We start from the raw sequence: 16529 nt of genomic DNA, 5'->3' as shown, positions 1-16529 counted from the left end.
TACTTTAAGAAGTAAATGAGATCATATGTACAGAAGAACTTAGCACAGTGGTCTGCCATGAAGTCCCCCTTCTTCTTTTCATCCCTCTGTTCCTGCACTGATTTTATTTGTGTTTTGTAGACTGTAAATTCCCTTAGGGACAGAGATATATCTTATTATTTTCTGAAGAGGCCCAGCACATAGTCCTGATCTTTACACAGGGTAGGCATTAAATTTTTTTAAAAAGTGAACAAACATGTATTGAAGCTAATTTTAGATTATAGCTCTAAATGAAAAATGGAGACATGCAATGTTTTTGAGCATGGAAAAGACATGGGAAATATTCTAGGAAGTTTATGTGATGTTTATTTGAGAAATATAAGAGTTTATATGAGAAATGACTCTTTAGGAATAAACTTGGTAATCAAACTGCCAAAACATATATTGATAAGTGAGCAAGTCCCTTGAACTAATCATCTTGAAGTCTGTTCTAAGATTTTCCTTTTGCTCATGACATTTTAAATAACTGCTATGAGAGTTTGCATATGAATCACAAGGGAAAATGAGCATATTTTATAGCCAGATTTCAGTTTTAAAACCAAAAGTAGTTATTTAATTACCACTCCCAAACTTAGTGATCTGCTGTGGCTCGAAAGGACTACTGACTATTATCTATAAGCAGATGAACATTAAAGTACAAAGATTTCTCAGTCTAATAATACATAGAAAAACATGACACATGAATGACATATATTTGAAGACAATTTTAAAATAAATTCCCAAAGATATACTGAGTAATAGCAACAGTGTCTAGTAAAGACAGTTTCACAAGATATTTATTTGGAATATAGTGAGATTCATCTGACTACTTCTAGAGAGATATTTAGTAACACTTTAATCACATTATTTTATGAATATATATATAAGAGGCTCTACATTAACCCTGTTAAATATATATACTTATATATGCACAAAATATACAAATAATATGGCTATCCTACCTAGACCAAAGTCACAGCTTTCCTGTCCACTTCAGTATCGGCCACCCTCTGAGGTAAATACAATGAAAAACTATCAGCTTAATCATCCCTACCGTCTCTTCCCAATGGTCTCTTTCCTCCATGTCAGTTACTCATTCTCATAAACACAACTTAAATCTTATCATCGCTCCAGATCACTCCACCTCCAAAATGACTAATGCAAACATCCCACTCTGTTCACAATCCCCTACTCTTCCAGCTTGCTTGCTTATCTACTCCCATCTTAAACATTCTTCAGCCTAATTGGAGTCTCCAGGGCCCCTATGGTATTGCTCTTTTATATCCTAACTTACCTTTCAGCTCCTCTCCCCAGCTTCACTGCTACAACCCAGGTCTAAGCTACCATAGTTAATGTGTCTATTGTGATAAACTCCCAATGGATCTCCCTGCTTCTGCCTGTCCTCAACAGTCTATTGAGTCTATTCTTGGGCAAGCAGTTAGAGTAATCCTTGGAACAGATAAGTCCTGTCGGGGAACTCTTCTGCTCTGTACTATCTAATAAAGTACTGTTAGAATAAAGATCAAAGTCCCAATAATGACCTGTAAGCATACATGATCTGGTCCCTTGTTGCTTATGTGATTTCAATTCTTTTCACTTTCCCCTTGCTAACTGTAATCCAACCACAGCCTTCTCAACTCTACTCGGAACACAGTACAGACACACTGTACTGCTCTTCTTCCTGCAGGCAGTACTGTTCTCTCAAGGGTCTTCATGGTTTACTCCTTCACCTCCTTTAAGTTTCTGCCCAAACATCCCTTGTCAATGAAACATTTTGACCATCCTGTTTCAAGGAGCAAATGACACTCCCCTACCTCACCAGCACTACCACCTTTCCCTGCTTTTTTCCTACAGACATATTACCATCTGACAAACTACATTCCCTTAATTTTTTGTATTGCCCATTGTTTACGCAATTCTCATTAAAATATAAGATTCATAGGGCAGAGACTTTTGTCTCTCACTCACTGATGTAGTCCCTATTCCTAGAACAATGCTTTGGACATGGTATGCGCCTGATGATTATTTAATGAATGCTGCTTAGATTTTATGGTCTATTATTTCAACCATATTTTTTGCCACTAAATTTGTGTATATAAATTTCTAGATGATTAAGTTAATTCTTGAAGACGATAAAGGAAAAGTTTCATTCAAGTTGGGATTTAAATCATCTTATGAGAGAACTCCAAAATTCTTCTGAAGCTAGAGAAATTAAACCAGGGATTGAACCCATGCCTTCTGTACTGGCTGGTGGGTTCTTTACCACAGAGCCAACCAGGAAAGCCCTTATAAACTATGGCTATTAGATGCCTACTTGAAAGATGGGATTCTCTTAACCCAGTTTTTCAGAAATACAGCTTTGATCTTTCAGTTCAAGTTCAGCTCAAATGCTCTGTTGTCTCCAACTCTTTGCGATGCCATAGACTGCAGCACGCCAGGCTTCCCTGTCCATCACCAACTCCTGGAGCCTATTCAAACTCATGTCCATTGACTTAGTGATGCTATTCAACCATCTCATCCTCTGTGGTCCCCTTCTCCTCCCGCCATCAATTTTTCCCAGCATCAGGGTATTTTCCAATGAGGCAGTTCTTTGCATCAGGTGGCCAAAGTACTAGAGTTTCAACTTCAACATCAGTCCTTCCAGTGAACACCCAGGACTAATTTCCTTTAGGATGCACTAGTTGGATCTCCTTGCAGTCAAAGGGACTCTCAAGAGTCTTCTCCAACACCACAGTTCAAAAGCATCAATTCTTCGGTGCTCAGCTTTCTTGACACTCCAACTCTCACATCCATACATGACTACTGGAAAAACCATACCTTTGACTAGGTGGACCTTTGTTGGCAAAGTAATGTCTCTGCTCTTTAATATGCTGTTTAGGTTGGTCATGGTTTGCCTTGGAAACAAACAGATGATTCTGTCATTTTTCAGACTGCATCCAAGTACTGCATTTCGGACTCTTTTGTTGACCATGATGGCTATTCCATTTCTTCTAAGGGATTCCTTCCCACAGTAGTTGATATAATGGTCATCTGAGTTAAATTCACCCATTCCAGTCCATTTTAGTTCGCTGATTCCTAGAATGTCGATGATCACTCTTGCCATCTCCTGTTTGACCACTTCCAATTTGCCTTGATTCATGGACCTAACATTCCAGGTTCCTATGCCATATTGCTCTTTACAGCATCAGAATTTGCTCCTATCACCAGTCATATCCACAACTGGGTATTGTTTTTGCTTTGGCTCCATCCCTTCATTCTTTCTGGAGTTATTTCTCCACTGATCTCCAGTAGCATATTGGGCACTTACCGACCTGGGGAGTTCCTCTTTCTGTATCCTATCATTTTGCCTTTTCATACTGTTCATGGGGTTCTCAAAGCAAGATACTGAAGTGGTTTTCCATTCCCTTCTTCAATGGACCACATTCTGTCAGACCTCTCCCCCATGACCCGCCTGTCTTGGGTGGCCCCACAGGCATGGCTTTCCAAGGCAAACCATTCAATATCACGGTAATCCAAGCCTATGCCCCAACCAGTAACACTGAAGAAGCTGAAGTTGAATGGTTCTATGAAGACCTACAGGACCTTTTAGAACTAACACCCTAAAAAGATGTCCTTTTCGTTATAGGGGACTGGAATGCAAAAGTAGGAAGTCAAGAAACACCTGGAGTAACAGGCAAATTTGGCCTTGGAGTAGGGAATGAAGTACGGCAAAGGCTAATACAGTTTTACCAAGAGAATGCACTGGTCATAGCAAACATCCTCTTCCAACAACACAAGAGAAGAGAAGACTCTACACATGGACATCACCAGATTGTCAACACCAAAATCAGACTGATTATATTCTTTGCAGCCAAAGATGGAGAAGCTCTATACAGTTAGCAAAAACAAGACCAGGAGCTGACTGTGGCTCAGATCATAAACTCCCTACTCCCAAATTCAGACTTAAACTGAAGAAAGTAGAGAAAACCACTAGATGATTCATAAATGACCTAAATCAAATCCCTTATGATTATACAGTGGAAGTGAGAAATAGATTTAAGGGACTAGATCTGATAGACAGAGTGCCTGATGAACTATGGACAGAGCTTAGTGACATTGTACAGGAGGCACGGATCAAGACCATCCCCATGGAAAAGAAATGCAAAAAAGCAAAATGGCTGTCTGAGGAGGCCTTACAAAAAGCTGTGAAAAGAAGAGAAGCAAAAAGCAAAGGAGAAAAGGAAAGATATAAGCATTTGAATGCAGAGTTCCAAAGAATAGGAAGGAGAGATAAGAAAGCCTTCCTCAGCAATCAATGCAAAGAAATAGAGGAAAACAACAGGATGGGAAAGACTACAGATTTCTTCAAGAAAATTAGAGATACCAAGGGAACATTTCATGCAAACATGGGCTCGATAAAGGACAGAAATGGTATGGACCTAACAGAAGTAGAAGATATTAAGAAGAGGTGGCATGAATACACAGAAGAACTCTACAAAAAAGATCTTCAAGACCCAGATAAACACGATGGTGTGATCACTCACCTAGAGCCAGACATCCTGGAATGCGAAGTCAAGTGGGGCTTAGGAAGCATCACTATGAACACAGCTAGTGGAGGTGATGGAATTCCAGTTGACCTATTCCAAATCCTGAAAGATGATGCTGTGAAAGTGCTGCACTCAATATGCCAGCAAATTTGGAAAACTCAGCAGTGGCCACAGGACTGGAAAAGGTCAGTTTTCATTCCAATCCCAAAGAAAGGCAATGCCAAGAATGCTCAAACTACTGCACAATTGCACTCATCTCACACGCTAGTAAAGTAATGCTCAAAATTCTCCAAGCCAGGCCTCAGTAATACGTGAACCGTGAACTTCCAGATGTTCAAGCTGGTTTTAGAAAAGGCACAGGACCCAGAGATGAAATTGCCAACATCCGCTGGATCAATGAGAAAGCAAGAGAGTTCCAGAAAAACATCTATTTCTGCTTTATTTACTATCCAAAGCCTTTGACTGTGTGGTTCACAATAAACTGGAAAATTCTGAAAGAGATGGGAATACCAGACCACCTGACCTGCCTCTTGAGGAATCTATATGCAGGTCAGGAAGCAACAGTTAGAACTGGACATGGAACAACAGACTGGTTCCAAATAGGAAAAGGAGTACGTCAAGGCTGAATATTGTCACCCTGCTTATTTAACTTATACGCAGAGTGCATCATGAGAAACACTGGGCTGGATGAAGCACAGGCTGGAATCAAGATTGCCAGGAGAAATATCAATAACCTCAGATATGCAGATGATAACCACTCTTATGGCAGAAAGTGAAGAGGAACTGAACAGCCTCTTGATGAAAGTGAAAGTGGAGAGTGAAAAAGTTGGCTTAAAGCTCAACATTCAGAAAATGAAGATCATGGCATCTGGTCCCATCACTTCATGGCAAATAGATTGAAAAACAGTAGAAACAGTGTCAGATTTTATTTTTTGGGGCTCCAAATTCACTGCAGATGGTGATTGCAGCCATGAAATCAAAAGACACTTACTCCTTGGATGGAAAGTTATGACCAACCAACCTAGATAGCATATTAAGAAGCAGAGACATTACTTTGGCAACAAAGGTCAATCTAGTCAAGGCTATGGTTTTTCCAGAGGTCACGTATGGATGGGACAGTTGGACTATAAAGAAAGCTGGATGCTTGGGGCTGGTGCACTGGATGACCCAGAGGGAGGGTATGGGTAGGGAGGAGGGAGGAGGGTTCAGGATGGGGAACACAGGTATACCTGTGGCGGATTCATTTTGATATTTGGCAAAACTAATACAATATTGTAAAGTTTAAAAATAAAATAAAATTAAAAAATATATATATATATATATAAAAAAAAAGCTGAGCGCCGAAGAATTGATGTTTTTGAACTGTGGTGTTGGAGAAGACTCTTGAGAGTCCCTTGGACTGCAAGGAGATCCAACCAGTCCATCCTAAAGGAGATCAGTCCTGGGTGTTCATTGGAAGAACTGATGCTGAAGCTGAAACTCCAGTACTTTGGCCACCTCATGCAAAGAGCTGACTCATTGGAAAAGACCCTGAGGCTGGAAGGGATTGGGGGCAGGAGGAGAAGGGGACGACAGAGGATGAGGATGGCATCACCGACTTGATGGATATGAGTTTGGGCAAACTCTGGGAGTTGGTGATGGACATGGAGGCCTGGCGTGCTGTGGTTCATGGGGTCGCAAAGAGTAGGACACGACTGAGCGACTGAACTGAACTGAACTAGGTTGGTCATAACTTTTCTTCCAAGGAGCAAGCATTTTTTAAATTTCATGGTTGTAGTCACCATCTGTAGTGATTTTTGTAACCCAAAATGATAGTCTGTCACTGTTTCCACTGTTTCTCCATCTATTTGACTGAAGTGATGGGAGCAGATGACATGGTCTTAGTTTTCTGAATGTTGAGTTTTAAGCGAACTTTTTTACTCTCCTCTTTCATTTTCATCAAGAGGCTCTTTTGTTCTTCTTCACTTTCTGCCATAAGGGTGGTGTCATCTGAATATCTGAAGTTATTGATATTTCTCCCAGCAATCTAGACTCCAGCTTGTGCTTCATCCAGCTCAGCGTTTCTCATGATGTACTCTGCATTAAATAAGCAGGGTGACAATATACAGACTTGACATACTCTTTTTCCTATTTGGAGCCAGTCTGTTGTTCCATGTCCAGTTCTAACTGTTGCTTACTGATCTGCATATAGATTTCTCAAGAGGCAGGTTAGGTGGTCTGGTATTCCCACCTCTTTAAGAATTTTCCAGTTTGTTGTGGTCCACACAGTCAAAGGTTTTGGCATTTATCAACTCATAAAGCATACCAAAAAAAAGGTACTTCCATCCAGGTTCTTCTTTAGAAACTACAATAAAAATAATGAAGAAGAAAAGAAAGCTGCACCGTGAGTAAGAAATGGCCGTAACTATAGGTATCCAATCATGAATATTACTTATCAAATTCAACAAAATGTGGACCACAAGGCCAATAGCCAACATACAAACTCTCAGACCTCCAGTGGACTACACATTTTCCCAAATATCACAGTCCTAAGAGGTCTATTCAAAATTCCTTTGACTGAAGTAACTAGATCTGGTGGACATGGCCAAACCATTAAAAGAAAAACAAATCTAGAAAAACCCTGAAGGGCCCGAGGTTCACTTCCAGAGAATGACAGGGAAAAGGGAGTTGAAGGAGGAAGCATGCAGGTAAACCTTTGTCCTTATCTTTGCTTTGACTTCCTGGTAGAGGAAGCCTGTCTGGAAGTGAGGCTGATGAAAGTGTTGCAGAAGCCATGATCAGCTTTGACCAGAGTCAGCTGAGCAAAAATAGGTATTAGACGACTGCACTGACAGCCCGTTACAAAAATGCTTTACTGAGTCACGTCAACTTCCTACTCATGTCAAAGGGATAAACTAAAAATCTAAATATAGCTAAGATCAAATTCACCCTGTTCTTAAAATCTTTCATCATTCTCTGACTCCTACAAGTTTTAACTACTTAGCTGAACTCTATCCTAATTTAACACTAGTCTCTAGCTTTCTCCTGCTACTTCCTATGGTCCAGCCTGAAATGTCCAGTCACCACTACATGAAACTTCAACATAAAGCATACGCTTCTACCTAGAAGGTCTTTTGTTCCCCACCTTGCTTCCTCTCCCCACTAACTTCTTGAAATTCCTTGTCATTTTCCACAGAGCCACTTAATAACCCAATCATCCCAAAACTTCCACTTAAAATAGTTTTACAGTTTATGAAATAATTCATTTTTAAAAAGCATATCTGGAAATATACCTTAAACACTAAAATCATTCACCTAGAGCCAGATATCCTGGAATGTGTTATGACCAACCTAGACAGCATATCAAAAAGCAGAGACATTACTTTGTCAACAAAGGTCCGTCTAGTCAAGGCTATGGTTTTTCCAGTAGTCGTGTATGGATGTGAGAGTTGGGCTGTGAAGAAAGCTGAGTGCCGAAGAATTGATGCTTTTGAACTGTGCTGTTGGAGAAGACTCTGAAGAGTCCTTTGGACTGCTAGGAGACCCAACCAGTCCATCCTAAAGGAGATCAGTCCTGGGTGTTCATTGGAAGGACTGATATTGAAGCTGAAACTCCAATACTTTGGCCACCTGATGCGGAGAGTTGACTCATTTGAAAAGACCCTGATTTGGGAATTTTGATATGGGAAGCAGTATGGTCATATTTCATGACAGGAAGTGCCTTAGGCAGCAGAAGAGTGAAGACCGTGTCAAGGGGCAGAGTAGAGTCAGGAAAACCAGCAAGAAGGCTACTGCAGCAGACTCCTGAGAATCAATCAGTTCCCAAATCTGGCTGAGTATGAAAATTGTCAAGGAAGCCTTTTAAAATACAGATTTTGGAGGCCTGCCACGAGTTTTGTGACTCAGTCTGGGTCACCAGGTGAATGTGCTCATGGGCCAGGTGTAGAATTGTCCTGGCTCCGTGAGAGGCAATAAGGAAGTGCCAGTGAGGGTGGGAGAGACTCATGAGATACTTAAGCAATAGAATAAACACTTTTAGTGACTGATGGACATCAACCTGGAGTGATTATGTGGATGGATAGGCCATTCATTACGCCCATCAAATGGAGCATTCAGACCTTCAAAGGCAAGGAAAATCATGAGAAAATCCATGGGGCATGCAGGCACAGGTGAGCACTAGGTAGGTAGACATAGATGTATGGTGTGCCAGGGAGAGCTCTAGATTGAAGACCTAAGAATGAACTTAGGAAATAATGTTTAATTCAGACTAAGAGAAGGAAGAATTCTCAAAGGAGATGGAAGAGAGATCAGAGAAACAGGAAGACAACAAGTAAAATTCAAAATTCACTCAAGCATTCAATAGGGAAAGTTTGGCTTGGGGACAAAGTATAAAGGGTCTAAATTCCATGTAAAGAAATCTTGATGGTCTATTGTCAGCAAAAGCGGGGGAGGGCAAAACAATAATGGCAAAGGGTTTATTTACTTAAGTTAAGACTATGATATAGTAAGATTTATTTTGAGGGAACATCATTCTATCACTGGTAGAAAGGAGATGGGGAGAGGCTGAGTCTAGAAGTGGCAGAACAGTCTGAAATTCTGTGGCAGTAAAAAGGGGCTTCCTTGGTGGCTCAGACAGTAAAGAGCCTGCCTGCAATGCAGGAGACCTGGGTTCGATCCTTGGGCCAGGAGGATCTCCTGGAGGAGGAAATGTCAACCCACTCCAGTATTCTTGCCTGGAAAATCCCACGAACAGAGGAGTCTGGCAGGCTACAGTCCATGGATCGCAAAGAATTGGACAGAACTGAGCGACTAACAAAAAACAAAAAAAAGAAAGAAAAAGGCCTAATCTAAAACAGTGGTAGGGGGTGGACACAAGTCACCCATTTCAAAGGAAACATCTAAGGCAGAATGTTAGTCCCTGTGGGAATGGTAAAGGAAAGGAAAGTAAGGGCAAACTGAGGTTTCTAGCTCGGCAGGCTACAGGCTGAGAAACTAAGGCTGGAGAGGGCAGAATGTAGACAAAGTTCTAGAGGTGATGTTGTGGGTGTGAGAAATTTCAGGCACCATATGGTGTTTTATGGGTAGTGAGAAATATGGCTCTATTGTTCTTCTGATAGGTTGGGGCTATTTATGATTTCGAAGTCATGAGGACGGATAAGTAAAGCAAACGATAGTCACCATGGCAAATACATATTTAGTGAGGATAAATGATGGCCAGTGGTGATTGTCAGGACAGTGTGAATGTAGTATTCAAAATAAAATTAATACTACAGATACTGCCTGATCTATACCAAGCTCAAGGAGACCTACATTCTTTATTCTAAGTACTATTGGTACCACAGTAAATCAGTCTGTGGGTTTTTGTTTTTTAACTTTTGGCAATCATGTCATACTGACATTTCATACTGTGTTAGACGTTAGGTAAAATCCATGTATGGTTTTTAATTGAACTATTAATAACAAATGTTGGTCTCCTTTTGGCTATGAAACTAAGCATAGGACTGTCCAACTGTACTGATTCCATGAGAAATGATGTTTTTCTTGCAAGAGACAGACAGCTAAACTAAAAGTAGTTCATCTTATATGGGCATTTACTTCCCTCGTGTAACTGAAAGTTCAGAGGTATGTGTACTGAGGGTTGGCTTGGCAGATGAGCAATGATGAGGAACTGAGGCTTTTTTCTCTTTTAGCTGCCAACCTCAGTGAATCAGCAGCACATTCATCAGGGGCAAAAGGAGGTGGCAGCGGCACCTGCATTCTGCCTTCCCATGAGAAGATCTGAAAGCAGGATAACTCCACCCAGAGGCAACCACAACTCAGATCTCTCAAATCACTCTCTTTTCTGTAATCAGGGATGAAAATACTTCCTAGAAGCCATCTGCCCCCAGCACACTTTCCCTTTCATCTCTTTGCCCTGAATTGTGTCACAGTCGACACAATTTAGTCAATCACTGACTAAAGAGGATAGTATTATGAACCATTTATGATTTAACCAACATTTGGGGCTGAGGGAGGGGCCTGTGTGACCTCAGCCCATTGCCGCAGGCTCAAATAAAGCAGGTGATTTTTCTTCTTGTTAAGCAAGGAAGGATAGGGGAAGGGCTGTACACACACACACACTTGGTCTACATATCCAGCCATCCAGTGTCTGACCTATTCTTCCAGCTTTATTTCACTCTCAAAAGGGCTAAGTATGAGCTTGTTCAATCCAATTATTAAAATACTGAGAATTACACAAACAATTATAGAGACCACCCCTGAACAAAATAGCAATCTACATTCCAACATTCAGAAAAAGTTCTTCACCTAGGTCCAAATGAATCCAAATTTATATTTCTCTGGGCCCCCATTCTCATTTAGCCCACAAGGGACATGAGAACATCATCTAACACTTTGTGTCCTACCCTGGGGCACACAGAGGTGTGTCAGTGGGTATGTTTAGGACTTTTCCTCCTTAAATACCCTTTTCTCTGTCTCAGTACTTTTCATGAGCCTCAGTTTATTCTCAGCTCAGATGTTCCACGTCTCATTCACTTCAGTGTATTTATCACTTGTTCTGTGCCCATTTCTCTTTTTGGCTACATCCTTCTAAAAGCTGAGCTCATGAGAATGAAACCTTGTTTTTCTTTGTTGCTCTTCCATTTTCCAGTATGTTAATGATACCACTCTGAACCTCCCAATCCCTTTTCAATCCAGCTTCTTTTTGGCTTATTTCAAATGTTTCTATGATCTTAGGAATTTTAGAAAAAATCTGCTTTCTAAACAATGTCCAGGTATACATATCTAACCATAGCTAATGTATTCTTTATTGTTATGGATCTTAAAATGGCCCTGGTCCATCCCATTAAACTAGTTTCCATAACTTCCACTACATCTTTATTGGTTATAATTAAGTCCAGAAAACCACACTCCCTTGTTGCTTTATTTACCATATGAGAGATAAGACTATTAGCAAGATCAGCAAAAAAAAAAAAAAAAAAAAACACATTAAATATTCTGTTTTAACAGAATGATGGTTCAACATATAGACATGGAGTTTCCAGTGATGACACTTATCTGCTTCTAGGCCAGATGTGAAACCTGCATTAGGAGAGTAGCAGTCATATTCATCCACCTGAGATACCCGTATTTGGTTCATTCAGTATTACTAGTTTATCTTTCTTGTATGCTCATATTTAAACCGAGCAGCTCAAATATTTCCAAACAGGGCACTCTTCCAAAGATCTCAACAGGAGTTATTTTATTTACACAACATTTAAGCTCCCGTTGGCATATTCTAGTGATTATTGGTATCCCAGCAAGTTTGTCTTGCCAATGGAATCATACTAATTTATTTTCATTCTATTTTAGGTTTACTATATTATCTTATCAGCCATAGTTAAAACATAGGTTGTATTAAAAAGTGTTTATCAGAGATACAGCCGAAACAAAGTCAATCATTTTTTAATAATTTAAAAAGAGACTCTCTAGAAAGCATGATTGGAATTAGAGAAATATATTTAAGGTATATTTTTTCTATTTAAAATTATTTTTCATAGCAAAAGTGATACAAGTTTTTATTTTTTTTAAATATTCTCTTGTGAATCCTTATATTTTCTCAGCTACCATGTTACTTTTATGTTAGGCTACACTTGATATTCTCCAAAGCAGCTCCTTGTATCTGGGCACTGTTCTTCCCTTCCCACAAAATTCAGTTTAAAGCTTGGGGCTGGTGCACTGGGATGACCCAGAGGGATGGTATGGGGAGGGAGGTGCGAGGGGGGTTCAAGATTGGGAACACGTGTACACCCATGGTGGATTTATGTTGACGTATGGCAAAACCAATACAATATTGTAAAGTAAAAAAATAAATAAAAAATAAAAGGCAAAAAAAAAAAAGTTCTCTTTATCAGGTTGGCAAGATTCCCATCAAATGCATTCCTCTCATATATACTCCATTTCTTACAGGGAGTCTGTTGTATTCACACATAAGCCCTCATTAGGAAAAGCTCACTTTGGCCTTCTTTTAGCTGTTTTGGTTCAGTGCCACATGATACCCCTTGTTTTTTTCATTTCTTCTTCAAAGTCATGCCTCAACTGGAAGAAGAGATGAAAATACCCCTTCAGTGCCCAAACCAAGTGCCTCCAGTTTTACTACTGAAGGCCATATGAATCAACAAGAGTATAGTGTGGTCTGTAATGTGCTAAGTCTCAGGATACCTCCTGGGGAACCTCCCCTATCAGTTCCATAAGGATTTACCTCAATATGAATGAGAAAGAAATAATATGCCCTCCCTCTAGTCCCTACCTAAAGCACTTGGCTTGGATGATTATCCTCTGACTCTCAACAGTAAATCTGTAGAGACTTACACGCATTTACCTAATGTGAAAAAGATATGTTATAAATTATCTGCCAACATATAGAAAGATTTAGAGATTATTGTCAAGATTCCTTTATCAGTTTCAAAACTACTCTTGGTACTGGTGATAGTTACCAAGGACCATATATATGGGACTTTCAATCTGAAGTTGAACTTGGAAGTGTGCCAGGCACAAGAGAGACAAAAAGACAGAATAATACTCTCTTCAGGAATCTGCTGCTTACTCAGTAAGCTAGCACTGGTGGACACAGACTTAAGCACGTCTCCCTGCTGAAACACCAGACTTCCATACAAATGTGGTGCACACAACTGACCACAGCACTGGGCTCACGGAAGTGCTTTTGAGATGATTTTACTGGGAAACATCAAACCACAATTATTCTTCAGTCTTGGAAGAATATATATCAGTTTAACAAACAACACAAAGAACAGATTTCATAAAAAGGACTCAACAAACATAGGAATAATCATCTGAAGGTATATTCATAAGGAATTTTTTATGACAGAATGATTACCATTCAAAATTAGCTATACTAAAAATTAAATATCAAAGTTGACTTACTTTTACTATGATAAGCCTTGCCAGGTTTTCACACCTCTGGTTATCATTTTCCATATACTCTACTTCAAACAGGGTATTATAATTTTCTAGTATTTTAGCCATTATCTTGTTGCAGAGATCTTGTTCTTTCACACCTTCAAGCCCAGGTGGCACACTAGAAATAAAGGGAAAAAATTGAGAGCAATGACTTTGTAATAGCACAATGCCAGCACAGCTGACTCATGCTTATACTTTTACATTTCCTGAATGATTGATCAGCCTTCTCAAAAGGACACATGGGATTTTCAATAAGCTCTGTGGTGACACATAGGTATTGTTTGGACAACTGGCAAGTTCCCAAGATCTGAATTAATAGCTTGTGCTGAATAATAAAAGTACATGCTGTTCAGGAAGAAGGTATAGGTTAACATGGGTGCAATCAATAATGCTTTGCCTATGTTAGAAATTGTTACTCATAAAGTATTAACATTTATTTTTTTAAAAAAGCAAAAGCTAGAAAGAATAAGTGTTACGACAAAAAGAATGAGTGTTTTATCATGTTAGAAACACTCAGTTACACAAATAATAGCAATATGATCTTTATTTAAGGATTTCTTAGATAATTCACAAAAGGCACAAAACTTGAAAGGATAAGATACTTCTGGGAAAAATACTGGTAGTTGTTGATTATGCACATGGAAGATGTATTATTACTATTTGCTCTTCTTTGGGGTATGTTAAATTTTTCCATAATTAAAAAAAAGTATACAAATCTGAATGCAGAAGACACTATATACATACATATACATATATATAGAGAGAGAGAGAAAGGAAAGACAAGCTATAGATTGAAAGAAATATCTCTTTAGTAACATGGGTAATGGGTATAGGATTTAGTAATTACACCTAAAGAATTCTTACTAATCAATAAGAAAATGAATAATTATTTTTTTAAAAGATAGAGAAAAGACAAACTGACAAACTCATATAGAAGAAAACACATGGACAGTCAAGAATCTTAAGATACTCAACCTCACTGAGTAACCAGTGAAATACATCAAAAAGCAACAAAGATGTATCAATTAATATCCATCTGTATTAATTTCCTACAGCTGCTGCAACAAAGCTATGACCAACTGGGTGGCTTGAAAAAGAAATTTATTCTGTCATATCTCTGGAGGCCAGAAGAGTAACATCAGTATTACTGGAAAGAAATCATACACTCCACAGAAGCTCAAGAGAGAGAATATGGCTGGCAGCATTACTTGGCTGTGGCCACATCATTTTAATCTTCAATCAAGGCCAACATCTTCAAATTTCTCTTTACTCCACCTTCACATGACCTTCTCCTCTGTGTACATGCCCAATCTCCTACTGGCCCTTATAAGAATACATGAGATTGCATTTGGACTGGGGCTAAGACACTGACTCTCACTGCCCACATAAATAATCCAGGATAATCTCTATCTGAAGATCTCTGAGGTGACAGGTAGTAAAGAATCTGTCTGCCAATGCAGAAAATGCAAGAGATTCTGGTTTGATCCCTGAGTCGGGAAGATTCCCTGGAGGAGGGCATGGCAACCAACTCCAGTATTCTTGCCTGGGAAATTCCATGAACAGAGGATCCTGGTGGGCTACAGTCCATGGAGTTGCAAGAATCAGACATGACTAACTAAGCACACACTACGAAGGTCTCTATCTTAATTATAACTGCAAATTCCCTTTTTTACCCCCAATAAAGTAACATACACAGTTTCCAAGGCTTCTAAACTTGCTCCTTTGGGACATTGTTCAGCCTCCTATACCACCTTTGGGGTACATACCCTAAGGTGACTCCCAATGAATCACATTCTTGTACTCCCCTCAGGTGTAGGCAGTACCTGTGATTTGCCTCTGATCAAGAGAATATGGCAAAAGTCGTATCACGTCACTCCCATGATTATGTTACATTATTTAAGACTCAATCTTAGCAGACTGGAGTGAGGATTCTTCTCTGCTCTTGAAGAAATAAGCTGCACGTTCAGAGAGGGCCTGTGAGAGTGCCACACACCATGGGACTAATGTGGACCTGAGGCCTCTAGCTTACAGCTAGTAAGAAGCTAGGGTACAGCTTGCAAGAAAATGAGTCTGTGAACAACTCTCATGAGCTTGAAAGCAAGTAATTTCCTAAACTCAGTGAAAAGTGAAGTTGCTCAATTGTGTCAGACTCTTTGTGACCCCATGGACTGTAGCCTACCAGGATCCTCCATCCATGGGATTTTCCAGGCAAGAGTACTAGAGTGGCTTGCCATTTCATTCTCCAGAGGATCCTCCTGACCAAGGGATCGAACCTGGGTCTCCCACATTGTAGGCAGATGCTTTACCGTCTGAGCCACCAGGGAAGCCACCTAAACTCAAGTCTGCTTATAAAAATGCAGCCCAGCTATTACCTTGATTTCAGCCTTGTGAGACCAAAAGCAGAGGACCGAGCTAGGTTGTGCCTGGACACCTGAGCCATGGAAAGCATGAAATAGCAAATTTTTGTTGTTCTAAGACACCACATTTGTGGTGATTCGTTGTACAACAATTGAAAACTAATACAGAGTTTGATACCTGGAAGTGGGTTGCTGCTATAACAAATATCTAAAATGTGGAATGTCTTTGGAACTGGATAGTGAGAGGAGACTGTAAGAATTTGACTGGCATGACAGAGAAAGCCTAAATGCCTTCAACAGAGTTTTCAATGAAATCTGGACTTTACAGACACTGCTGGGGAGAGTTCAGAAGTGCTAGCCAGACAGTAATAAGGAAGGGGTGAGGTCAAATAATAGGCAATGAAAGAAGCTGCAACACACGCTAGACAAATTTAGGTTGAGAACTGGAGCATGGATTTTAGAACCCATTTGTGTTCTGTTTACTGATGACTGGGGAAAAGATGAACTATGGCCTCCTGGGGCTTCATATGGAAACAAAGGCTAGGTCTTGGTAAATAATGATTTTTAAGTAGAACAAAGAAGGCAGGAACAAATGACTGTTATTAAGGAGGAGAAGTAACCACAGGAAAGATAATAAATTAGTCATAAAGACTACCATTTCTATTTCAAAGGTACAGATCAGAGTTTGAAG

The 16529-nt window shown here is 39.7% G+C and overlaps 1 protein-coding gene across 9 annotated transcripts in view; it reads right to left on the bottom strand.

Annotated features, from left to right (window-relative positions):
* Positions 1 to 16529, bottom strand: part of FAM13A (family with sequence similarity 13 member A) — a 337331-nt gene that overhangs the window by 192032 nt on the left and 128770 nt on the right. For all 9 annotated transcript variants that reach the window (XM_070790892.1, XM_070790889.1, XM_070790891.1 and 6 more), the window contains one exon: positions 13446 to 13599. In XM_070790892.1, coding sequence (XP_070646993.1) covers positions 13446 to 13599 — 154 coding nt within the window. The remainder of the gene's footprint in view (positions 1 to 13445; positions 13600 to 16529) is intronic.

Source organism: Bos indicus, chromosome 6, assembly GCF_029378745.1.
Source record: "Bos indicus isolate NIAB-ARS_2022 breed Sahiwal x Tharparkar chromosome 6, NIAB-ARS_B.indTharparkar_mat_pri_1.0, whole genome shotgun sequence".
NCBI classification, from domain to species: Eukaryota; Metazoa; Chordata; class Mammalia; order Artiodactyla; family Bovidae; genus Bos; species Bos indicus.
Note: the sequence above shows the minus strand (reverse complement) of the source record. Positions and strands in the feature narration are given on the sequence as shown.